Source organism: Acomys russatus, chromosome 13 (genome assembly GCF_903995435.1).
Source record: "Acomys russatus chromosome 13, mAcoRus1.1, whole genome shotgun sequence".
In the NCBI taxonomy this organism is placed as follows: Eukaryota; Metazoa; Chordata; class Mammalia; order Rodentia; family Muridae; genus Acomys; species Acomys russatus.
Window position 1 is genome coordinate 21,087,880 of NC_067149.1, and position 26,236 is coordinate 21,114,115.

General features: G+C 44.9%; 1 protein-coding gene across 2 annotated transcripts in view; it reads right to left on the reverse strand.

Annotated features, from left to right (window-relative positions):
• The window catches only part of Prickle2 (prickle planar cell polarity protein 2), a 353,881-nt gene extending 342,544 nt beyond the window's left edge, over positions 1-11,337 (reverse strand). Inside the window, exons 1-2 of one of the 2 annotated variants that reach the window (XM_051154935.1) lie at positions 11,177-11,337; positions 10,422-10,507 (exon numbers count right to left, since the gene is read on the reverse strand). In XM_051154935.1, coding sequence (XP_051010892.1) covers positions 10,422-10,507; positions 11,177-11,218 — 128 coding nt within the window. In that variant the 5' untranslated portion in view covers positions 11,219-11,337. Of the gene's footprint in view, positions 1-10,421; positions 10,508-11,068 lie in introns of both variants that reach the window. The other variant, XM_051154934.1, reaches the window with a different exon arrangement.
• Positions 11,338-26,236: the final 14,899 nt, after the last annotated feature.

A 26,236-nucleotide genomic window follows, 5' to 3' on the forward strand; every position in this document is an offset into this window, starting at 1 on the left:
TGTGCATGTTAATGTGTGAGTGTGGGTACACATGTGCCACACATGCGTGTGGTAGTCAGAGGACAACCTATGGTGTTGGTCTTCGTGTTCCAACTGGTTTAGGGCATGGTCTCTTGTTCACAGATGTGTGGAACCTAGCCAAGACACTCTCCTGTCTCTACCTCTTATCTCACCACAGGTACGCTGGGATTACAGGTCCTAACTACTACCCCCAGCATTTACATGGGCTCTAGGGACATCACCCTTGTATGGCAAGTCTATGCCCTGAGCCATCTCCCCAGGCCCTGATGATGATTTTTCTAAAGACTTCCTTTGCAGACTCTTCAGTCTGCCCAACTAAACCCCAAGCCATTAACAGGCTGAATGATGCTTCCCTATACTGCTCACAGATCTGGTCAAGCTAAAATTCCCCTTCCACGGAGCTGAGACTCTGGGAAGCATCTTTCAGAGACTCTAACAAGCAATTACCCTCCCCCCCTCCACCCCCGACTTTGATAGGAGTTTCAGGTGAACGGCCCAGCCTGGCATACATCAACTCATCCAAAGATCTTCAGACACTGGGTTCATTTACAGACGTGAAGCAGATTCCGTCCCAGAGACACTAAAAGCAGAGGACCATTAATTTCATGGTAAAGTTTCATATTTAGATCCTGAAAATCAAAACATTATAACCAAACATGTCTTGGTTGAACAATTTGGTACCTTGAGCCCCTGTGACTTGCTGTCGGTGTGATCTAGACTTTGCTCTCTGTTTACATCACTGCTCTATTTCCTTATGTTTGAAAAATGGAAGGTCAAAGACACATCTCAGAAAACTGCTTTAGGTATGACATGAAGCAATGCATGTATGACCCCAGGCACACATAGTGTCCATAACATGAGTTCCTTCCCCACAGCATCTCCCGGGCCTAGAGGATTTTGTTGCCTAGATGTCTTGTTTTGCATGGCTGTCCCTGCCAAGCAGTGACTTAACATCCCTAGCCTCCTTCTAGACATCCACAGTCACGGTCTCTTTCAAATCTGTAGCCAGGAAGCCAGCTGTGTGCTGACACTAGCAGTCAGTGTCAACAAGCAAGGCAGAGCAAGTATCAGAGCACAGGGAACGGCAGAGACTGTGCCTGCTGGACACACACACACACACACACACACACACACACACACGCTCCATCTAAAAGGAAAGAACTGCATGACGGGAGTTGTCGTATTTTTTTCAGTTATCCCAAGAAAGCAGAAGTTTGTATTTTTTCCCCGTATCTAATGTCAATTAATTCATGATTTAAATCCTGCATGATGCCAGCAAGATATAAATGCAGATCTTGTTTTAAAAGGTTCTGGGACACGATCTCAGGTTCAGATATTGAGTAAATGTCCTTTTATGTGCCATCTAACAGGGATCTTTGGATTAAGGGCTAGTACTCGTGCCAATGGAAGTGCTTAGCGAGGCAGGAGAGCCATAGAGCTCATTGCTAAGCAGGCCAGGGAGCAATAGACCACACACTCCACCACGTGAAGCTCTCAACTCAAACCTAAGTTTTCATGGTGCAGGTGGTAAGACAGGATACTCATGAGAGGCTCCTAGAGGCTGAGTTTGAACGTTATCTTCCTCCTAGACTTCGCACACTGTTTTTACGAACACCTTATGCACGCTTTGCTTGGGTTGGGGTTATGAAGGTAGAGGGTCCAGCTCTACCAAAAGCCATTTCACCCCTCAGTGAGAGTCCGCATGCCATAAGAATCTAACTCTACCCTCCACGAGAGCTCATTCTGTCAGTATCTGACAGTAAACTGACAGGCTTCAGCTGCCGAGGAAGTGGCTTTTAAAATCTTTCTTATTTACTTATTTAATTTATCTTACATCCTGATTGTTATCCCCTTATTTGTATCTTCCTGTTCCTACCCTCCCTCCCTCTTATGTCCTACTCCCCTCCCCTAGGCCTCTGACATGGGGTGGGGGGAGGCGGCGATGGGGAGTTAGAAGTGGTGTGGAGGGGGAGGCCCTCTTCCCCCCCTTGCCCCCCCCCCTCGCATCTGACCACAGTCTATCAGGTCTCATTGTGATAGCCTGCATCCCCTTCCTCTGTGTACCTGCAAGGCCACCCAGCCAAGAGGAAGTGATCAAATCACGGGCAACAGAGTTCATGTCAGAGGCAGTCCTCACTTACCCTACGACTCTGGAGAACGAGCCGTCCATTGGCTCTATTTGAACAAGGGAGTCTTATAATCTACAGTTTCTAGGGCCTTGAACCCAGATCTTCTCACTTCTCATACAGCCCTGTTTCCACTGAATCTTCCTGAAGCCAGTGAATTCACGAAACCCGGGCTCTACGGGAGGCCCACGTGTTTCAGCCCATTAATCCTACAAGCACCTCACCAGACCAGCCATTAACTGAGAAAGCTGAGCTCAGTAACGTTACTGCCACTTGTTCGGTGAGGCTCAGCTTTGGAAGAAGAACCAGGACAAGTTTTGGGGGGCTGGACATTGCTTGCTGCAAAAGCATGAGAGCCTGAGTTACAGCCACAGAACCAAAGTAGAATGCTGGGTGTGATGTCACACATTTCTGAAGTCTGCCCTACGGGGGGCATGGGGGCAGAAGCAGAGGAATCCCCTAGGATTTACTAGACACCCAGCCTAGTGAACTCAACAAGCCTCAAGTCCCAGTGAGAGACACGAAAAAAAAATCAGGTGATGGCCCTGTGGAATGACATCTGAGGTTAAGCCCTGGCCTCCTACACACACACACACACACACACACACACACACACACACACACACACACGCACGCACACACACACACGCACACACACATGGCACAAACATAAAGACAGCATCCCAACAACCAGCTTTTAAAGCCTGCCCCTTCAGCCACTCCACTTTAATGCTCCCAGATAAGTCTTTATGCGCTTCAAAGAAACAGTTATGACACTGGCTGGAAGTAGTCTCTGGCTGCCCCCGGAGACCGCACCTATTACTGTCCTGTATGCAGGTAGGTAGAAAACCTTTGATCTCAAGAAGCTGGGAGATCTGGGAACGATTCCCAGTAGGCAGTGTTCCCTCTCTCCACAGGGAAATCCCTCTGAGGTACTCAGTAATGGCAAGGTTAAAGGGTAACAACCACTGAGCCTGCAGAAACAAAAAAACAATAAAATAGCAAATTTATTTGGCTCTCCTTCCTCCTGCCACGGAAACATCGGGGTGAGTGACACTGCTCAACAGAACGCGGCCATCACATGCGGATTAAAGACAAATGAAAATATCCTGTGGAAAATAGATGGCTGACAATGATGTTCTGTGTTGTCTCACTGGCCGTCAGACACAAACTGTCACTTGGGGCAATTAAGCAAGGATTAATTACCAGGTTGCCGTGCAAGCTGAGATGTCTCAACATCATAGCCCAAAGAGTGTACCAACACTCCTGGGTTTTTTTTTAAGGAGTTAGGGTGGAAATTGGCAGGACAATTTGACAAGTGTTTTTAATTTTTTTTTTTTTTTTTTAATCCATATCCTCTGACCCAACAGTTCCAGCTATGTACTGGGCAAACAGAGGCATGGTACAGTGATGGTACAAGAGTATTCAATAGAAACAGTGAAAAAAACCCAATATGCTATATATACAATGGATGCTAAAAGTTAAGAAATGTATTAGATCATTATGCCCTATATAGACTTATGTGAAAAATATCTATAGATTATTCCAAAGTATGAAAAAAAAAGCAAGCTTTAAATGATAATATGAAGAATGTATCTTTTCTATATAAATGTTAATAAAAATGGCGTGACTGAATCTGGGAAATAGATACTAAACCATTATAACATACATATATATATATACATATACATACACACACACACACACACACACACACACACACACATGTATATATGAAGCTGGTTCCGAGCTGGTCCAGGTAGTGAGCACTTTCCGTTCTGCACAACACAAGGCCTGTCTTGATGTAATGCATTACTGTCACCCTCAGATGTCACCAAAAGAATGGGTGGGCCTGGCTGCCAATTAGACTTTATTTACAGGCTTCTAAAATTGAATTTTCACATAATTGTATGTGCCACAAACTGCTCATTTTTTCTTTTATTTTCCTTCTGACCACTTAAAGATATGAAAACCATCTTAGCTAGTAGGCACGAAATAGGTAGCACGGAATAGGTAGCAGGCTTTGTCCTACAGCTGCCGTTTCCTCCTCTCTGGTATGGTGCATATGTGTGTGTGTATAAAAGAAATTTTTATTCATTTAATAATATTAATAATAAAAATAATTTATAATATCTATTTAAATAAGATATGCCAAATATATTGAGATAGACTAGTTTTTTATGAGAAACCCCTATTAAAGGATTCACCTGCTATCATATATCTTATCAAATACAAATTACACATCCAGCAACCTTCTTAGTCATGCCTTGAAGAAAATTCCAGATATAAGTGTCTAAGTCTCTCTCTCTCTCTCTCTCTGTGTCTCTCCCTCTGTCTGTCTGTCTCTCTCTCTGTCTCTGTCTCTCTTTCTCTCTCTCTCTCTCTCTCTCTCTCTCTCTCTCTCTCTCTCACACACACACACACACACACACACACACACACACATACACACACACACTTTCTTTCCTTCTTCTTGGAAAATTCATTGATTGAGACAGCACAATAGGTGGGAAACTACTTCACAGCCAAATCACAATCCACTAAAAAAAAACCCACCAGCCTCTATCACCCCAAATTATGGCTGCAGCTAGCAGCCTAGAGTCACCAAGGCAACTAAGAAAGGATGCTTTTCAAGGCAAAGGCATGGCTGCCCCCTGAGGGCAATGCCTCTGGAGCAACCATGGTCCAGCCAAAGCATGTGCCTGGAAAAGCCTCCCTTATCCAGAGACTAACTGCTCTACATAATTATAATGGCCTTGCCAAGCCAGCCCTGCTGTGGGCTGCCCCTGTCAGCTGCTCATGAAAATGGGACTCCAGGAGGCTGTTGTAAAAGTCTACCTCTTCCTGCTCAAATTGAACCTACATGTATACATAAAGTTGCAATGTTAAAGAGATTACAAGGGGCTTAGAAGCCCCTGGAGGGTCATTGATCTGGCCTTGCAAACCCTGTCAACAGCCCTTTAGAAAGAGCTTTGGTCTGCACCCTGCTTCCCCGGCTGCTTTTATTTTACCTCTGTTCTCATCTAGCATGGAGGGAAATGTTTCCTTCTGGCCATGACTCCAAAGAGTTTCTGACTCCTTGTTCTAAACTAGGCATGCATGCACTTTAAATATCAAGTAGTCCAGACTAGAGGCCAGCACCCATTTTCCATAGTCAGATGCTAAGTAGTTTGGATTCTGTGGGCTATGGGTCTCATCTTCAACTACTCAACCCCACTCCTATCATGATAAATAAAAAAACAAACAAATAAATAAACAAATAAATAAGATGAGATGTCAACAAATGAGCTAGGCTTTGTTTGGTAATTTCATATATAAACATGGAAATTTGAATAATTTCAGGTTATTTCCCTAACTACTCAACCCCACTCCTATCATGATAAACAAACAAACAAACAAATAAATGAGATGTCAATAAATGAGCTAGGCTTTGTTCGGTAATTTCCATATATAAACATGGAAATTTGAATAATTTCAGGTTATTTCCCTAAATTGTGAACCATTATTCTCTTAATTTTCTCCATGCTCTTTAAAATCATAATATCCATTTTTTGATTCACAACCATACAAAAGACCTGAGGCTCAGATTTGGCCAAGAGATCCATGGCCTGGATGTTCGCAGTTCACAGCAGGCTTCCCGGAGCAGCTCAAGCAGCCTGCTGGAACTTCTCGGGAGCACAGGCTCTCACGTTCTACCTTAAACCAAGAGACCTGAGTTTGACCAAAATCTCCGAGCAATTTCTATGCAGATAAAATCTTGAGGCCTTGCTCCATAAGAAAAATGTTTACGGTCAGATGGATCTGGAAGGTCACTCACCATCTGGCTGGGAAAGCCCAGAGTAACCTGGTAAAGTTCTCTGGGACTCAGTTTCCCTCCCACTAAAAGAAGTGACAAGAGTCGCTGGGCCTGAGAGGCGGGACGCCAAGCACTTGTCTTCTTGTGTCATCGCTCTTTTCCACAGGGTTGCTAGTATTAGAGTATCTTAGAGTTCCCTCAGCTTTATTTGCAAAGATGAGAGCACTTACTTGGGCTTTGCAGAACTGGACAGGTAACCTGGATATTCAGAGGTCCTTGAACAAACCAGAATCTGGGGGACTAAGACATGCCAGTGTTGGTTCCATGTACAGGGCAACTACTGAAAAGCCACCAGTTACAGTCAAGCAGGAAAGCTGGCCTGACAGTATCAAATAGTTAGATTTTTTTTTTTCTTAGAAAAGGTAGAAAGTTGATATGTGTGTGTGTGTGTGGGGGGGCTGTTACTTGTTTAATAGGCCAAGCCAAGCAAACAGAACTCACTACTGTTGGAGGGCTCAGGCCTTTGGGTTGTGACCACTTCTTTAGACTAAATCACAAGAGGCAAGTGTCACAGATGATGAGCCTTATTCTCTGTGGCCCAGTAGCCTTAGCTAAGTGATGTGACAACTGGGAGCTTTGATTTCCTTACTAATAATAATACCTACCTCACAAAGTCTGTAAGTGTATATAGAAAGGTGTGTTACACATGGGAGCCTGACGCCCACCAGTCAGTCCGTCCTGTTAGTACATGTGCTTTGTTCCATGATGGATGGAGAGCTAGTACTGTCGTCACTGCTATCTATCAGTATCCAGACACGCAGAGATCAAGCCTTCACTGTGCCAATCCCCACCCCACCCCCAGACTAAATGTAAACATACAGGCATAATCGGTCCCCGATAGCACTCTTGTAGCAGGTGCACTAAGTACCCGGCCACAGTCCATGAAGCTGCCATCGTCCTCCTCCTCAGAATCATCCTTTCTGCAGCCTGAAAGCTGTGAGGGGTTCCACTAAGGTGCCATAAGACGAGATGCTTTCTCCTTGCTAGGTCACCCATAGGGAGCAGAGGCCACCTATGCCTCTAGGTGCTCCACACAGGGTACAAGAATCATGGGACCTGTTTCCCAAGACACATAACCCCTTATTTTTTTTTTTAATCGTAAGTTCTAAAAATATCCATATTTGCTGCCTAAAAGAAAACAGAACAATAAAATGGGTGTGTACCGTCACTCAGCAAAGTCCTTGTAATAAAATACAGCCATTTTGATAAGACCCACAGTCCTTCACAGACATCTTTCCTCCCTCATGGTTAAGACCCAGAATGAGAAGAAGGGTTTGCCATTCTTTCTGCTAGGTATATTGAGTCAGTGCCTCTTGATGTTAGTGTACACACAAGTCAGCCTTGCTCCAGGTCAAGATAGACTCAGTGGGTGCAGGAAGGAGGTTCAGACTATACACTCCTAACGAGCTTCCTGGAGCTGGATGCTGGTTTCCTTACCAGCTCCAGCCAGCAAGATGTCCTTCCCTTTCTTCGTTTAGGTCTCCACCCAAATGTCATCTCAGAGGTTTCCCATGAACCACCTTATCTACGATTTAATTCTTTGTGGAATGGGGCTGGAATGCTGGTTGTCTGTCTCTTGCTAAGTTGACACCACCACCAAAGCACCAGGTGTAGGTCAGCCACTCAAATATTTGTGCTGTGGAGTGTAGAGTCTTCCAGTGTGACAGGAAAAGAGAGCCTAAGTCTTCCGCCCAAGGTCACAGAGCTAGGTAAAGAATAGACGCCAGCTAAGTTTTGGGTGTACTTCAAAGCCCCAGGTCTGAGCACTGTGCCAGAAGAAAGCAGTTGGTTTTCACTGTGTTTCCTTCCTAAGAACTCATAGCTCTTTGTGCTGGGAGGCAATACCTTAACTCTATCTTATTCTTATTCTGAAGAGATGCCTGTGTGGGTGTTGGGATGGAGGAGGACCAGGCTGGATACACACAGATCATTTAAGTGGTTGGGGGTAACAAGGGAAGGGTCTTAGGGCTTTTTGCTATAATGGTTCATCTTCATTGTCAAGTTGATTGGACTTAGAAATATACCTCTAGGTATGTCTATGAGGCTGTTTCCAGAAGAGTGTAACTAGGAAAGAAAGATCCATGCTGAATATGAGAGACACCATGCTACAGGCCAGAGTACCAGCATTCATATCTCTCTGTCTCTCTCTGTCTCTGTGTCTCTCTGTCTCTCTGTCTCTCTCTCTCTGTCTCTGTGTCTCTCTCTCTCTCTCTCTCTCTCTCTCTCTCTCTCTCTCTCTCTCTCTCTCTCTCTCTCTCTCTCTCTCTCTCCTTCCTGACTGTGGCTGCAATGTGACTAGCTGATTCAAGCATCTGCCCTCATGTCCTTTCCATCATGGTAGATTACCCTCAGCCCAAATAAACCATTCATCCCTTAAGTTGCTTTACCCATTGCAATTTGTCACAGCAACGAGACTTGGAATCTGTGGAAAGAGGATGCATGTTCGCCTGGAGTCAGGACAACAGCGAGCTCCCGGTACCTGGCACTCCAGCCCTTCTTCACACATAGGCATCAGTGTCCACCAAGGGCTTAGGGCTCCCCAATAACAGAAGGTAACAGGACCATTTAAAAGAAGACTACAAAGATTACTAGAACCCACAAATGATCAGACAGGAGGTCAATCCAAGCTGCTTCCTGTCCAGTGATAGGGAGGAAACACCATAAAAACCCTATTCATGGCACAAAGGGAGGCCTTTTTTTTTTTTTTTTTGCTGGTGCTAGTCGGGAAATTGCTTCCATGTGAATATCCCTCAGTTCCATGAAAAGGTCTCTTTTGCTTCATGGGCTGAAAATAAAACCCTTGTTTTCTCATAACAAAATCAGCTGGGTTAAAATGATGTAAAGTTCTAAGAAGCTAGGATCATGAAGGTCAAAGTGACCCCTGCTCATCGCATCCTCAAATAAATGAGTTATGTCTCCTCCTGAGCGACCCTTGGAAGGAAGCTGGAAATGGCAAAATTAGTGTGCATTTACTTTAGGCCTGGGAATAAACAAACAATGTGGTCAACATCGGGTTTAACCCCTGGGTAAGTGTCCTCGTCACTTCCATCTAACAGGTAGGGGAATTAGGAACTATGGTCCCTTAGGGACTGAACATTCAGAGGTCACACAGCTGAGGAGACAAGCTCCAAGTTACATGGCCTCACTGAGCCACTTGTCAGCTGGCCTCTGGTGAGCAAGTGACCTGTAAGCAAAGGAGGACCGGGTAACTGCAGGTCATCTGCCCTGCTCACCACTTCCATCGCACACATCGTCAGGTGGGTCCAGAGAAGCCATGAGCTATTCTGTCATACTGAGTTTAGTTCACAACATGAGGTTTCAGTATCCACGCCCATGCATAACCCACTCTCATACCTGAGACACCCCAGGGCCTGTCCAGAGTACATCTACTTGAAGACGGCACTGGCACTATCAACAGATGCCTATGTCTCCACGTATTTATCGGGTTGCCTGCCTGGACTCCACCACACTAGTCATGAAATGCTTGAAAGTCTGCGCTCATTCGTTGCACTGAAACAAAGGCAGAGAGCCTGCCAGACCCATCTGAGGTGGGAACGAAAGCACTTCATCTCTGAAGAACCCAGCTGTGAGTTTCCTTAATATGGAATGCCCTGCATGTGCCACCGTTGTAGGAAAACAGAGATGTGCAAAGGTGATGAGGGGGCAGTGGGGAGGGGTCACAGATAATTTTTCTCCATTGTCTTCAAAACAGTCTTCTTCAAATGTTCCCCATGAGTGGTGGGAAGTATGCTTTAATCCAAGAACGATACTGGTCAACTATCCACTGTCCTCTCTTTAAAGATGCCAGGGAGAGAACCCCCCCCCTTATGTCACCAAGCTGAGTCTGTAAACCCACACCCCAACTTTTCCCAACCACTGCCCCTACCAATCAGATGCAGTGAGAGGGTACCCCGATCCCTCCACTCCCAAACAAAATCATTGTAAGCCAGCTGAGGCTGTCTGAAAAATCAACATTCAAGGCACATTAATAAGAAACATCTGGCCACGGGAAGAGGGTTGACACAGCACAGGCAGGCAGTGGTGGATTTGTGGTTGGGACCCAGAGTTACAAGGGTTGAGCGGAAAGCACAATTGGAAAACACCAGTTAGTCTAGGCAGTTCTCCACCCACTGCACCATGGTGCCTGGCAACACCAAGTATGCTCCAGGTTTGAATTGTTTGGGGCTGAGTTACCTAGACACTTCCCATTTAAAGCTCTGGCATCAGGAAAATGCATCTCCTGCATCCTCCAGTGTCTGGCCACCACTTCCACCTTCAATATTTGTAGCAGATGTAGTCGGGCTCTTAAAGGAACAGTGTTTGCATTCTTTCCATGTGACTTACAGGATAGACTTAAAAAGGGGCAAAAGTATATTTATTTTCCTCCCTATAGTGTTGTGTGTTTAAGACCATCCTACCTCCATTTATGCAAGGCGAACCCGGGGCACTGGTCACCACAGGCGTTACATGGCTGGCCTCTCTCAATCCGACCCAGTCCGGTCAACTTCAAAACAAAAAGACAACACAAGCATGTCCACCACCAGGGCTCCCTTCAAAGCCCCACTTGTATCCTAGGCAGGAAGGCCGGCCCTTTCCACCCTGCTTCTGTGATTGGACTCAACTGTTTTCTGATGTTGGGGACCTGGGACCAGATTCTCCCACCTGGAGAAGGGTGTGTGATTCAAGGTGGGTTGTCTATAGAGCATGGGCACCAAACCACCGAGAAATGGCTTGGCTGGGGCTTTGTCTCCCCCAGATACCTTGGTCACCGGTTTCTAAGAAACAAAAGCAAGACCTTTCTGTTCCCTGGAGTTGCAAGGACCACCTGGTGGCTGCCCTGGACTAAGCCAGGGCTTCTAGGAAGAAGGTAGGTGGGACACCCAGAAGCCATCCCCAGGTCCTGTCTCTGTGCTGGGGTTCCCATTTTCCTTAAGAGAAGAGAAAAAGAAGGTTCGCTCCCGGTCGTGCCCCCGAACTATAACATTTAGGGTCCGGGTCCCTGGTGGCACTGTCGCCCGGCCTGGGGTAGGGCCCAGCCCCTCGCGCGCCCGCGGGGCCAGCTTACCTGGGGCCACAGGTGCGCGGCCGCCGGGCGGAGAGGGGCTGGGCCCTGGAGCTGGCAGCCGGCGTTGGGGACCGGGCGGGCGGCTCCGCTCGGGTGGAGGACACTCACCGGGCGGCGGGACAGTCTTTTCCGCGAGCTCCGGCTGAACATGGCCGGGCGCTTCCCGCACGCAGCGCTGTCGGTTGAATGTGTCCGCGCCGCTGCCTCCGGGAGGGCGGGTAGCCTGGGCCGGCACGGTCGTCAGCCTGGCGGTCTCCGCCTAGCTGTCCCGGCTGGTTCGGGAGAGCACATATCCCCTCCTCCCTTCCCTCGGCAGCTCGCTCCCCGCCTGCTGGTCCCTCCCCTCTCTGCGAGTTCCCCGCCCTCCCCCAGCCAGTCCCATCCTCTCTGGCACCAGCTGAGGCCACTTTCTCCTTTCTCCAGCTTCCTTGCCCTCTGGGGAAAACTCTTTGGCTGGCCCAGCCCCTAAAAGCTCTTCCGCTCACCCTGATCTCTGAAATTAGGGGGCAGGGGACACTTCACAGATGTCGGGTTGAAATGTAAAGATTTTCGAGTTAAGATTTAAACATTTAAACTCTTCTTCCATGGTATATTAGTGATCTCTCAAAATTCGTTAAACGTGCATGTCATATATATATATATCCCTGGCTGGCTTATGTAGAACATATTGGCCTTTAAATCACAAGTATTGTCCTGCCTCTGCCTCCCGAGTGCTAGAGTTAAAGTCATGTACAACCGTCCCTAACCTGTCTATCAACACCTTTTAAGAAGATGTAGCAGCAGTCTTTATCTGATAGTGTGTTCAAGGATGCGTCAGGACATGCAGTTGTTGTGACAGGCACAAACTCGGGGCTCACAGAAGATCAGGGATCGAAACCAAGGATGTCATTCTAAAGAGGGCACAGGCTATGGTGTCCACCAGTCACTGGTGTTTCCGGTCAAACAGCAAGCACTTCCCCTGAACCCTCTCCGCCGCCCACTGTTCCGTCTCTTACACATCCGTGTCATACAAAGCACACATTAACATTATCTGTTCTCAAGCAACCCCAAATGACGAAAGGCCTTTAGCACTTACATGGTGCTTGCACACCCTAGATACACCTGTACGTCAAAAGAAGGCAACTTGTCGTCGCTGAAAAAAAAAAAAAAAAAGATGGTTGTCTGGTTTAGCATTTTATATATGGGGCATTGAAGTTGAATGAAAAGAAGCCACGCCCACCTGAGATAACACAGCGATTGGGGGGGAGGGGTAGGTGGGGGGTGTCAGGGAAGGCAAGACCAATGTATCTAACTGTCAAAGTCAAAAGAATAGGAGGAGTAGCAGTATGCCACTCAACACATCCCCCTCTTCCTCAGAACAACTGTCCATCTTCACCAACAAGACAGCAAAGTTTAGTTTGGTTTCTGGACCACAACTAAGGGGGAGGCATGGAAGGTCTTCGCCTCAGATGCAAAATTTACAGAGAGCAAGTTCAGTACTTATGACTAATATTTGTGTGCCATAATCTGTGAGTCGAAATCAATACCAAAAAATATCCACAGAATCCTGCCTTAACCTGCCCTGCCTCACCTACCTCAGCCTTGATTAAAAAAAAAAAAAAAATGCTCTGAACCTCAGAGGGCTGTGGTAAGAGCTGAGCTGGTGATGTGTGCTCTAAACCTACAAGGGCCTGAGTTTGATCCTCAGAACCCACATTTAAAAACTAAAAGGCTGGGCAAGGTAGGGCACACAATGTAAACTCAGAGCTGGGGATGTGGAGACGTGAAGGTCTTTGGGGTTCACTGTCCAGCCAGCCTAGCCTACTTGGTGAGCTCCAGACCAAAGAAAGTCCCCATCTCAAAGAAAAGTGTGATAACCCTCAGGGAGAAGGAGGCAGAGCGTCTGCACACACTTGGGCGTGCACACACATACACGTGCAGCATGTTCCGAAATTCAGACACGAAAGACTGATTCTCCTCTATGTCACTGATCTAAGTGGCGACCTCCCGCTACCATATCTGGTGGCGGTCATAGAGAGTAAGCCACGGCGTATGGGGTGAAACTGGCTTCCGAACACGGCAGCACCACTGCACTCACGAACTCATGGCAGCCGAATTGTCTGCAGAAGATCAAGCAATCAGCACTCCAACCAACGTGGAGAAGGGAGGGCTGCCTCATCTCCCCACCCCTAACTGGGGAGCTACTGACATTCAGTGGCTTCCCGGGAGTGGGGGGTGGGGGAAGGTGGGAGAAAGTTGGGTATGTTCTCTGGTACGTCTACCAGGATCTAGTGGATCCCTACAAGTAGTAAAGGGGGAACACAAAGTAGAGGAGGTGGGAGGATGGGGTGAACAGGCTCAAAATACATGTATGCACATATTAAGCTCTCAAAGAATTAATAAAAATACATTTTATTGACTGAATGTAGGGCAGTAGCTTCAGCAGTTTCGGTGGGGTGAGGGGGTCAGGACAGGCTAGTAATGGAAACGTCTTGGGGCAGAATGCTCACTGGACTTTCTCAGCCAAGTTGCTGCACAGTCATCTCTACCCTGTACGAAAAAGCCATGAGGAGCAGTGGCGATGCTGCAATTGTGGATGCCGTGTGTCTGTATTACAATGGTGAAACTTTTTAGGGCAGCACGGTTTCCAGGAGATGGACAGCAGGTATCAGAGTAAAAGAAACCTTCTTCAGAGTCCCCAGAAAGGAGCTACTAGAGCTACTGGGCATGTGCCCTGTCCTAGGTCTTGTTCCTGGATAGGTGTGGCTGGTAAAGAGTGAGACAATAATGGCATTCTTGGGAATATGGCTCCGTGAAACCTTTGTTGTTCGGAAAAAGAAGTGATGCAAGAATGATGAGTGAACTTCATGAGTCATCGAAATAAGCCATATTGTTAATGTAGTAGTTTCCTAAAGATTAAAACCTTCCGCTTTGGAGGGAATTAACATCAAGAGGTTAAAAGGGAGGTAAAGCCCAGGCTATTCTAAATGGAAGTGACATGCTCTGTCTTGCAGGGAAGCTAAGGAAGTAAACAACTCAAAGGCTTTAGGAAGTCCCTGAAACTGACCGGAATCACTAGGCTCCTCCCTCCTCAGGCATATACAAACAGTAAAGACTGCTGAGAGATACTCTTAGACAAGCTGAGCTGCCTGAAAGAGGTGCAGATCTAAAAAGGACACCCTCCAACCTGTTAAGCTGCTTGCAAGCTGCGCAGTGTGCTCCAGGTTTCCAGAATTCATGAGTTGTTACTCGTGGTGGGGTGGGCTTTTGGTGATGCAGCTTTATTTGAGTCATTTCTGTTCCTGGAAGTAAGCCCCTCATCCATATTGCTCTAAGTAACTCCAGTAGAATGCAGTTGGTCACCAAACTGAATGTTGGTGGTATTCATCCTCTGGTCTATTAGTTTCCTATCTGTGATGAGTAGACATTTGTTTAGATCTCCCCAGGAACAGTATCCCACAACACACAGGCATAAAGCCCTAGCCCACCCCACAAATCAGGCTGCAGGAGTGCCCTCTCCAGGCGTATTTTTTATGAGAGCACCTTCTCCTGGACCTGGTCCCTACTGATGCATTCCCACCAGGCAGGTGCAAGTGACCTGCGGCTCCTAAGAGCTTACCTGTATACTCACCAGTCACTTCCTTTTGATTAGGAAGATGAAGTTTACTAAGGGGAGGAAAGGAAGATGGACCCTTGCCACCAGCTATATGCAAAGCAGGCAACCTTGCTTTGCTGTATCTTTGCATTTGTAGGCTTTGATCTATGTTCCCTCCTAGTCACTCCAGGCAATGTGATGACTAAACAGAGCATGAAGAAATCTTCAAACATATTCGTCAGCATGGGGGGGGGGGCTCTGCTGAAGCATAAAGTAGAGAGGCAAAACCAAGCCAGAGCAGCTTTGACCAGGAAGACACACACCACACCTTAGGACGGATTGATGGGAGATGATAAAGTTTTTCTTCTTTCTGCTTCTGAAATATATTCCTGTAATGAACATATGTTCATTCTATAAGCAGAAACATAAGTATCTAAAATTGAGAAGTATGCCCTTGATGCTAGAGGTTTTTTTTTTTTTAAACATCAAATCTGAACCAGGTATAGCAAACACTGTGTGTCTTCCCTCACCTTAACCTATATAAAGGTCCCTATATTATTTAGCACGGCTTTTCTATTTTCTCTTATATAAATCTATGGGGTTTTTTTTTTAGTCAAGTGAAGCTTCTCTCCTGCTGTGCTGGCATACCTGCAGAAAACCTCAAAGATGTATCCATAAAGAGCTTCCTGTAACAAGAGCGAAGAGCACAGTGTGTAAGTGCGACCTCACCAGGGGTACATTTATTTGTGGTATGTACTAGGGACAAATGTGGATGCTGTAAAAAGGGGTAAAATCTCCTTGAACAGCAGTCAGCACTTACAAGTACCAATCAGGATGTCCTTGGAATCAGGAATCTACAAGTGGTATTCGGCAAAAGAGGTTTTCAGACTTAGAGTACTGGGGAAATTGATGAGGGTGACCAGGGAGACTTAGAGTTCTCTCCTAGTGATGGACTAGACAGGCTTTTCTCTTTCTTCCCAGCCAGCCCTTGTAAGCATAGAGCACAGACACACACACACACACACACACACACACACACACACAGATCATTATATACATTTATATACATATATACATTATTTATATGTGTGAATATATGTATATATCAGAAAAAAAATTAATTAGGAAAAAAAGAAGAGAGCACTTAGGCTAAGTACTTCACAGCATTAAATAATCCAGAATTTATAAATACATTCTAATGCATTTAGAAAAGGTAAAAAGAACTAACCAATGTACCTACTTTGAGAAGTCTTATACTTTTAGAGACACTGGTCCTGCTCATCCAAATTGTTAAATGAAAAAAAAAAAAAAAAAAAAAAAAGACAAATATGTAGCTAAAGGAATAGTCCAGAGTGTTGTTTCTGAGACAAAACGAGTCACCATTTAGCTGAATATCTAAGCACAGAAGGCTTACTAAACAACAGAAAATACTAAATAACCAAGTATAGAGCATCTTGTTCTTTGAATGACACTCTTCTCTCATTGAAAATGTACAATATGGGACATTTTTACTGAGTATTATTTCATTTAAAAGTTTACAAAATAGTAATTAAAATACACATGTTGAAGATATGTGGTACCCACTATACTTGAAAATAAAGCATATGCATTTGTATATACATAAATAACAGAAAGAAAAGATCAGAATGCCAATACACAGTATTACTAATTAAGATAACATCTTCTCATTTGGGAAGCTGTTAACCTGCACTCCCTGAATACTCAGGTAATTAATTTTATTCCTTCTCAAGTCTCTGATGGGGTTGAAGACCAGATAGTTTAGTTTTACAATTAAGCTTAGTTGTTTAGGGGTTAAGATGTTTTTATGTCTAGAGAGATGTTTTAAGTTGGTAATGGTGAGATATGATAGATATTGATTTACATTTAGAATTTTGGACTGACCAAGACAGGAAAGATGTTCTCTTCAAGGCTACAAAATACAAATATCCAAACCAAAACACTTTGAATGTCACACACACACACACACACACACACACACTTCCTGGTTGTTTCATGGTTCTCCTTGCTGTAGGTAGTTTATTGTAGATATGTGTAATAATATAAATGAATATGTAAAATAGTTAATAAAAGTTGTTTTAAAAAGATAATTAGCTTGACTTTCCAGCAATTGAATAGTTTACTGTATGACTTTTAATCTTCACTGTCTATTTGACTAGGCTTAGACTAACCAAGGACACACATCTGAGGGTGTCTATGACTACATTTCCAGAAAGGCTTACAGAGCAGAGAGGACCCGCCCTGAATGTGAATGGAATCATCCCGTGGGCTGAAGTTGTGGACTAAATAAAGAGGAGGAAGTGAGCTGCTCTCCAGATTCATCTCCCTCTGCTTCCTGACTACTGATCCTGTGACCACAAGCTGCCCTGTGCTCCTGCCACCATGCTCCCCCCACCAGCTGCCCCGTGTTCTCGCCACCATGCTCCCCCACATGATAAATTATACCCCCACACTGAGCCAACATAAAACCTTCTGCCTTAAGTTGCTTTGCTCAGGTATTTTGTCGATGCAATGAGAAAATTAATTAATATAACTATCTAATTTTTCTACAATTAGTTTATACTTCTTTATATAATGAGTAAAGCTGAAAATACTAAATTAATTCTTAGTTTATTTGATTTTTGAGTGCTGTAGCAGTTGAAATAATTTTGGGTATGAAACAGTGGGATTTTTTTTTTTGCTTATCTGAGTATTTCCAACCAAAATTATTTTATACCAAAATTTAATAGCAAATATTATTTTATACCAAATTTGTATTTTGTACCAAAAGTTATATTTTATACCAAAATTAAGGTTCACTTTTAAACTGAAAGTATACATTTTAAATATACATATATAATTGTCTGATGAGACAAATATTAGGGGGTTTTTGAAGATATTTCAGATATTTCTCTTTGCAATTTTCTATACTTTTGGGTAATTATTCCTACAAATATTAAATGCTTTTAATAAACACAAAAAACTATGTCTTTGGTCTCTTCTCTTTGGTTTTTACAATGTGTGTGTGTTTGCTAAAATCTCTCCAGAAGCACAATGATCCAAAGTTAACCGCGCCCCACCCCCCGCCAAGTTAATCTTTTACTCATATCTCCCTACTTACGTCACAGCCCTTAGGATCTGTGTCCCAACTGGGAACGTCAGGTAAGATCGGAGGGGGAAACAAGTAAGACCGTGACTTGCCTAGTACAGTCATGTGGTGGTGGGGTGGCGGGCTTCAGAAAGAGTGAGGTCAAGTGTATTGTTCCCTTAGTTTCTCAAGGGCTAACGTCAATCAAAAGCCTCATTCACCCGCCTCCCGCCTCCCAAGGATCGTTCAATTCCCACATTTGACCTGATATGAGAACTGGATGCATCCAGAAAAGTATGGTGCCTTCTAATTCACCCAGAATTGTTTCTAAGGATCAGCATGCACTGGGGAGGACAGCATGTCATAGCATGGAGACAGTAGACATTCACAGTCTCCCCATGACTACTTTTGTTTCCTGATAAGCCCCACTCTCCAGCTCTTCACCAGTGCTGTGCTGCTTCTCTGCTGTGCCTGCAATGTCATGGCTTCACATAACTGGAAAGGAGCTTTGAAAAGGAAGAAGAAAATTTCCGCGCACCGCATTGTCACAGTCTTCCTAATCCATCCTTGAGAGGCATGAAGGCCAGCGTTTTGACACAGAAAGCTGGTAAGTCTTCTCAGTCCTAGTTAAACATTGTCCTCCCCATCTCATAACCCCCCTCAGAACTCTGTCATAAGAAGGTTCAGAACTAGGGGCTGGAGAGATGGCTTAGCGAGTAAAAGTACTTGTTATTCTTGCAGAGAGCCAGGTTTGCCTCCCAGTACTAGTGTGGCAGCTAACAACCATTCATATCTCCAGTTTCAGAAGGTTAAATGCCCTCTCCAGACCAGGCATGCACATGGTGTATGTGTGTATGTATGCAAGCAAGCAAGCAGAGACAGTCATATACATTAAAAAAAGTAAAGCTTAAAGCTTATTAATAAGCACAATTAGGGCTCTGTGTCATTACTTGGGAGCTAGAGCAGGTGTAGAAAAGCCCACACTTTCATTTTTGCAAAATGCTTCCAAACAAAACCAAAAGTGGGTCATCTACAGGGACATGACCATTACAATAAACATCAACTGTGGTTCTCCCTTCCCTCTCACTAGCGTACCTATACAGGTTAGGTCAGTGTCTCCTAGGAAGAGCTTGGAGAAGTAAAGAAGAAATCATAAAAGCCCAGTCCACACCCCAGGTCAATTAAGCCTGGGATGAGAATCATGATCCGCCATTGACAGTTTAAGATCTTCTCAGGTAAGGTTTGGAAGGGAAGGGAAGGGAAAATGGCAGGATTGTGCTATCATCTCAAAAAGTAATGAAATTATTAAACAGAACTCACCATGCTATTCCCTCAAACAAGCATTACAGAAGACTTTTGCCATGTTATAACAAACCTTCCCCTAGCCAGCTGCTTTAGCTGAAGTGAGTATCTGCCATGGCCTTTTCTTCTTACCAGAGGCTGTATCCCGCTCTGCTCATCCTAATGACCTGGTCAGCAACCCAGGGATGGTTACCGTAGTATCTAAGGAGGCAGGGTCTGGTTTCTGTCAGACTTTGTATTTGACAAACCTGGATCTACCTACCCTGTGAATAAGTTAGGTTCGTGTCTCTGGAACCAAGTTGCTGAAAGAAACAACTTAAGAGTTTCTTTTGGTTCACAGTTCTAGAGGGTCTTGGTTCATCATAGTAAGAAAGCATGGTTGAGTGGCTCAGTCTGTGGCTGCAGGAACGGCACAGGAACGGAAGAGGCTGTGCACTGGGAGGCAGTGCAGTGCCAAGGTCTGCACTGGATCTGGGATCTGTGTTGACCAGCTGGGTCCCACCTCCCAAAGAACCATAACCTCCTAAAATAGTGTAGCTGGCTGAGAAACAAGCACTCAAAACATGAGCCTATGGGGGACATTTCCAGTTAAAACCAGAAAGAGTCAGGCAAGCGTGCAACGCTTGGAAGAGATGATGCTTCCTGTCTCTTAAAGGAGCACAGGGAGGAGTGAGCACTGCGGGGGGCCAAGGGAAAGAAGCTTCCATTACTTGGCTGTCTGAGTTAGGCTTGCAATTGATGCAATGAAGCATTATGACCAAGGCAACCTGGGGAGGAAAGAGTTTATTTCACTCACAGTTCATCATCAAAAGCAGTGAGGGCAGGAACTGATGTCAAAGCCATGAAAAAAAATGCTGCTTAATGGCTAGCTCCCCATAGTTTATTCGGCTTGCTTTTTTTTTTTTTTAATTTAAACACATTTTTATTGAAAAATAAAATAATTCATGTTACATCTCATTTGCTATCCCATCCCATGCATCCTCCCATTCCTCCCTCCCTCCTGCTTTTACCCTATTCCCCTTCCCTATGACTGTGACTGAGGGGGAGCTCCTCCCCCTGAATATGATGCTAGGGTATCAAGTCTCTTCTTGGTAATCCACTATCCTTCCTCCAAGTGCCATCGGGCCTCCCCATCAAGGGGACATGGCCAAATATAGGGCACCAGAGTTCATGTAAAAGTCAGTCCCCAGTGTCCACTTAACTGTGGAGAATGTTCTGTCCCTTGGCTAGATCTGGGTAGGGGTTTGATGATGACTGCATGTATTGTCCTTGGTTGGTGCCATAGATCGAGCAGAACCCCTGGGCCCAGATCTACCCATCATAGTGTTCTTCTTGTAGGTTTCTAGGACCCTCTGGATCAATCTATTTCCCTATCTCCTATATTTTTCTCACCGAGAGTCCCAATAGGATGTCCTCACCTCTTTCCCAAACTGTGGTACATTTACACTATGGAATACTACTCAGCTATTAAAAACAAGGAATTTCCGAAATGTATGGACAAATGGATTGAACTAGAAATGATCATAATGAGTGAGCTAACCCAGAAGCAGAGAGACTCAAATGGTATATACTCACTTATAACTGGACACTACCCCAAGGGGCAGGTCTCATGAAAGTCTTCACTCAGCCTGCTTTCTTATAGAACCCAGGACTACCGGCCCAGCGGTGGCACCACCCACAATGGCCTGGGCCCTCCCATCAATCACTAGTTAAGAAAATGCCTTACAGATGAGGCATATGGAGGCATTTGGTCATTTGAGGCTCTCTCCTCACTGATGGCTCTAGCTTATGTCAAGTTGACATAAAACTAGATAGTACATTGGCTATGTGGATAATTATTCAGGGAGAGATGTATCTACTGGGATTTGTTCAAGTAAGTGTTGTTTGGCTCCTCAGCCAGCCTCATTCTGGTATATAACATTTGCAGATGCTTGCTATGACAGGATCTTAGAGCAACCTAGAAGGGGCCTGAGCTGTGTATCTGGCCTGGGAAAGGTCACTGTTGAATTGGCATCTACTAAAAAGGAGGCTGCCTGTTCTTGGCCTTCAAGAACCATAAATAGCAAAATCGATGATGTTCATCAGTTACAATTTGCTGGAATACCTGTGCTCAACTGTTTGCTACTCTGATGCAGAGACCTAGGCCTTGGTTCACTGGGCTTGGAAGAGTGTGACTCAAACCTTCAGTGCCTGAGGTATGGACTCTACGAACACCTGCTTTGGTGTTCCTGCATCCTTGCTACCATTTTTGTGTGTGTGTGTGTGTGTGTGTGTGTGTGTGTGGTAGGTATGTCGATACTCCCCTTCAAAGGAGCTAAAGCTGAGGAAAGTGAAATTTTTTTCCATGCTAGAATGTGACAGATTCTGCATTTTGATGGGGGTCTGTTTGATTCCAATTGTCAGTTTTCTTTATGAGACATCAGATGCCAAATGTCTTTAATGGGAAGCAAGTCAATGCACACAGTAGGTGAGCACCTAGTGCAATACCAACTTGTCTTACTTTGTACTGAAACTTAAGCTTTTTCTGCGTTAGTATGAGAGGGAGAGAGAAAGTGGAGCCCCCAGAGGTCTTGCACCAGTGACAAGTTAAATGCCTCACTTTGAAAGTGACTGAGAGAACGGTTCACTGCCCTTGTGGGAACTGCCCCAAAGATTCCCAGAATAGAGTAGCTCATATATCCTAATGAAAATCATTCCCCAGTCTCAACAAGCACCGAGAATAACCAAGTCCACAATCTAATGAAAGAAGCCAGTCCAATTATAATAAATATTAAAAATTTCATCTCTCCTATTCACTCTTGCCTGTTCAACAGACAAATCAGTTTAAAGGTGAATTGAAGATTTATTGTTTTTCCTAACAGTATGATCAAATTAATCTGATTGTTTAAGATTTCAACCAATTGGCTTATACTACCTGAAATTAACTAGCAACTCCCCCCATCATCATCACCCTCAACTTTGACATAGCGTCTGGGTATGACCTGTGCCTGATTCTTTCCAGCTGGGGAAGTCGCCTCTTTAGGCCAGCAGTTCTCAAACCTGGCTGCACACTAGAATTAGCCAGGGAGCTGTTTTATTTAATATGTCACAGCTGGCCCCATCTGAATGAATTAAACCAGCATCCCTAGTTGGGACCAGACAACGATAATTTTTAAAGTTCTCTAGGTGAGTTAAAGTCTAGCCAAGGTCAACAATTTTTCCTTTTCCCATGCTTTCTTTCTTGACTCATCTGCCCAGACATTGCTTCTGTGTATGATCCCACATTACCCTTTTACAATTCTCACTCTCCCTACTCGCAATGACTGGGCCCTCCCCCTTTGTGTAGCTGAGAGAAGAGAGAAACATATCAGAACGAATCCGTTCCTTGCCCTTCCACTGCAATATCAGAGACCTAGCAGCCTTAGAGTCACCCGCGTGCTCCCTGGCTTTGTTTAATGTACTCACTCAGAATCTGCACTTAACAGGAGCACTGCAGTTTGAGGAGCACTGCTCTAATGAAGACTTAAGCCCACATCTTCAGTGCAGGAACACTCAGAAGCACCTCTGTGATTCACGGGGCTTGGAACTATAGGGCACAAACACTCAGTTCTCCCAAGGTATTACAAAATCCTGCTTTAAATGTCTCTCTCTTTATTATCATCTCTCTCTCTCTCTCTCTCTCTCTCTCTCTCTCTCTCTCTCTCTCTCTCTCTCACACACACACACACACACACACACAGACACAGACACACACACACAGACACAGACACACACACACACACACACCTGTATTAGGGTTGTTTTTTTTTTTGAGACAGGGTCTCATTGTGTCCTGAAGTTTGCTTATGTAAACCAGGCTGGCCTCCAACTCACAGAGATCTGTCTGCCTCTGCCTCCCAAATGCTCAGATTACAGGTGTGCACCACCACTATCGGCCTGCTTCAGAGCTGCTGCGTCCTTGATACCGATTTTTGTGAGGCAGGCTTATTATTATTCTCTATTGAAAGAGACTAAAGCTGAGAAAGGTGAAGTGGCTTTGCCAGTGCTCTTTTGTGACAGATTCAGGATATGAGAGAGATCTGTTTGACTCAACATGTTTTTGTTTTGTTTTGCTTTTAATGGAATCCAATGCTGTGCCACTTTAACCAGAAGCAGGCAGATGCACACAGTAGGTAAGCAGCTGGTGTGGTATCAACTTGAAACTTGAAGGGCTTTCTGAGTTTCTATGAGCGAGGGAAGGGGGAGGGGAGGGGGGAGGCGGATGAGAAGGAGCCCCCAGAGGTCTTGCTCCGGTGGCAAGCTAAATGTCTCACTTTGGAAATGACCAAGAAAAATGTCATGCTAATGTTCACGGCCCCTGTGGGGACTGTCCCCAGAGAGTGCTGTCTGGCCGCTCGGTGGCTCCTGGACATGCACTCATTTCCTCTCCAGTGCGGAATCTCATCTCCAGGGGATGAACCTTCTGTTTTTGTTTTTCATGTGCTCTTCTTTCCACACCACACATAAATCATCAAACCAGATGGTCCTTTCTCCATCATGTATGGGGCATATGCAAGTTAAAGTGGTTGTTTGAGAAAGGAAAAAAAAAAAAAAAAATCACAGAGCTTGATTTTGAAAGAAACCTAACCTGCATTCCCAGCTCACAGTTGGGGTCAGCAGGCCAATTTCTCAGTATCCAGTTTGCCTTTTAATCAAGATAATCGGTGCCATGGACTAGGTTAGAAACGAGGCCCAAATGGTGGCTCCCGGCTCTCCTTGGGCTTGCAAAGTGGGTGAGTAATAGACTGGATTGTTATTTCTTCATAAAAGCAAAGAGTTGGGCCTATATAGACAGGGCAGGCTTCTGACTTTTCCAGGACAACTAAATTACACAGAACCACCAAAAGAATGGCTTGTTTCTACATCTGTAAAAGTGAAGCGGGCAGAGAGTGGGGAGGAGGCAGTGGAGAGGGGGTGGAAATACGGAGATGGGAGGTAGTGCTCAGAGCTACCCAAACATTCAGGTCTGTGACTTTCTAGTGCCCGAATGTGTATCACCCAGGAGGACTTCACTGTCCAATATGGTAGTCACTGTTACAGGTGACTGTTCAGTTACATGAACTAAAGGTAAAATTTTACTTCCTCAATCATATCAGCCAAATATCATCCTCAAATACCTAACGACCAGCACCAGATAATGCAGATCAGAGGCTTTTCATTATTCCAGAAAGTTCTGCTAGATTGATTGCTCTGACACTATTCTCTGACCTACAGGCAGGAAAGAGGAAACTGTGGAGGGTGGTCAAAGAATATCAAATTTGTTTCATCGCTAATGCCATTTTCAAAAGCTTCAGTCATGGCTTGTAGTACCGGAAGAGAAGTGTCCAACTTGTGCTTGGGAAATATAAACACAGGCTTGGCATCACTACCACAGTGGCCTGAGCAGAAGTGCAGTGCTGTTTCTGCCACCCGCTGCATTCCTAATAGCACCAGCCAAGCTGAGGGACAGAAATCAGAAATTCATCCCAGTATGTGCTGATGCATGTATTGCTGGGAATTGACCGCAAGGCCTTGTGTATTGCTACGCATGTGCTGTACCACTGACCTACGTGCCAAGCTCTCTTACCTCATTCTTGATAGAGCCTCGTGGGTGTTACCTTTTGCTAGAAAAACAAAGAATTTAAATATTAGTAGAGGTTAGCCGTTAGGTACAGGAATGCCTAAGCAATGATTGACAGCTTTACTTGATAGAAAAAGCCAGAGTAGACTTCGCACCACTACAGGTCATGTAGAAAAGCTATCTTGTTCTCATATTCAAAGCCAATCGGTGGCAAGATGTCTTTTTTTTTTTTTTCTAAATAAAGGCACAGGCACACATTAAGACATATTTTAGGTTTGTGGATCATACGGCTTTTTATCACGACTCAGCTCTGGAAAGGCAGCCATTGCTGTGTGAGCGTGACTATGCTTCACTGAAGCTCTACAGAACAGGTGGTCGGTTGAATCTCGCTCCTGGGCACAACTGCTCTAAGTTGTTTCCCAGATCTCTCCCCTTCTACCATGACTCATCTTGGTCATCAAATTGACTGGATTAAGAGACGTCTAGGGGATTAGTAGTAAAGTGCTCTGCTGCCTGTGTCTGCGAGGGCTTTCCCAGAGAGGACCGACATATGGAAGAGCAACTGAGGGGAAAATGCCTTCCGGGAACGTGGGCAGCACCGTTCATTACGGCGGTGACCTGAATGGAGTGAAATAGATGGAGAGAAATCCAGATCGAGAGAGCTGTTCTTCTAATGAACACCTTTGGCTCCTGCCATCGCCTGTGCTCCTTCTGCATCGTTCCCATGGGGATGCATTCCAGGAAGTCTCCATGAAGCATCCAGACGATCTGCTTCCCATTGGGAATGCATCATTGGTCCTCTTTTTCTGAGGCTTTCATCCCAGACTAAGCAATTGCTGGGTTCTCTGTCTCTCTGGTGTTTACATATCATTGTAACAGAACTCTCTAACCTCCAATCATGTAATCCAGTAACCCCCTATACACATATATAAGTAAATATTTACTTACATATTATTGGCTATGTTCCTCTAGAGAGCCCTGGCTGATACACCTTCCTGGCAAAATCACCCTTCTCTTCTTATTCCCTACGGAAGAGTTGTAAAAAATAAAAATGGAAATACTGGGGTACATATAGCCTTTTTACTGTGCAAAACACTTGATTTAATTAACTTTAATTCTCATGACACTTTGAGTTTGGTTTTATGGTTCTCTATGTACAGGAGGGGAAGCTAAGGTGACGTGGACTGACTCAGTGTCACACAGCAGACAGAGCTGGTTTCAAAAGCCAACTTTCGTTTGTGAGAACACCAGGATCCAGACTGCAGTGGTATATATTTCATGGAGCCACTGGTACACCAAACAGTATTGTTTAATATTCCCCCAGCATGGTAATTAGGGAGAAACTCAGATGGAGATATTTCTGGAGGGTGAATACAAGAGCAAGGGTTGAAAAAAAAATTATATAGACAGTAGCTGGGAGTAGATGGGTTTTGCTTGAAACACCTATGTGTTAAAATGACGCAAGGAGGACACACCCTGTGGAGGGGCCTGTTGGCTGCAGGAGCAGACAGAGAAGTCAATATTGGGATGAGCAGGCACTTTTAACTCTCTCCAGTCTTAGTCAATAAAGGAAAATTTGTCTTTGACACCTATTTCACTTCTCTTTAGTTCCTATCTCTTAAGAAGTAT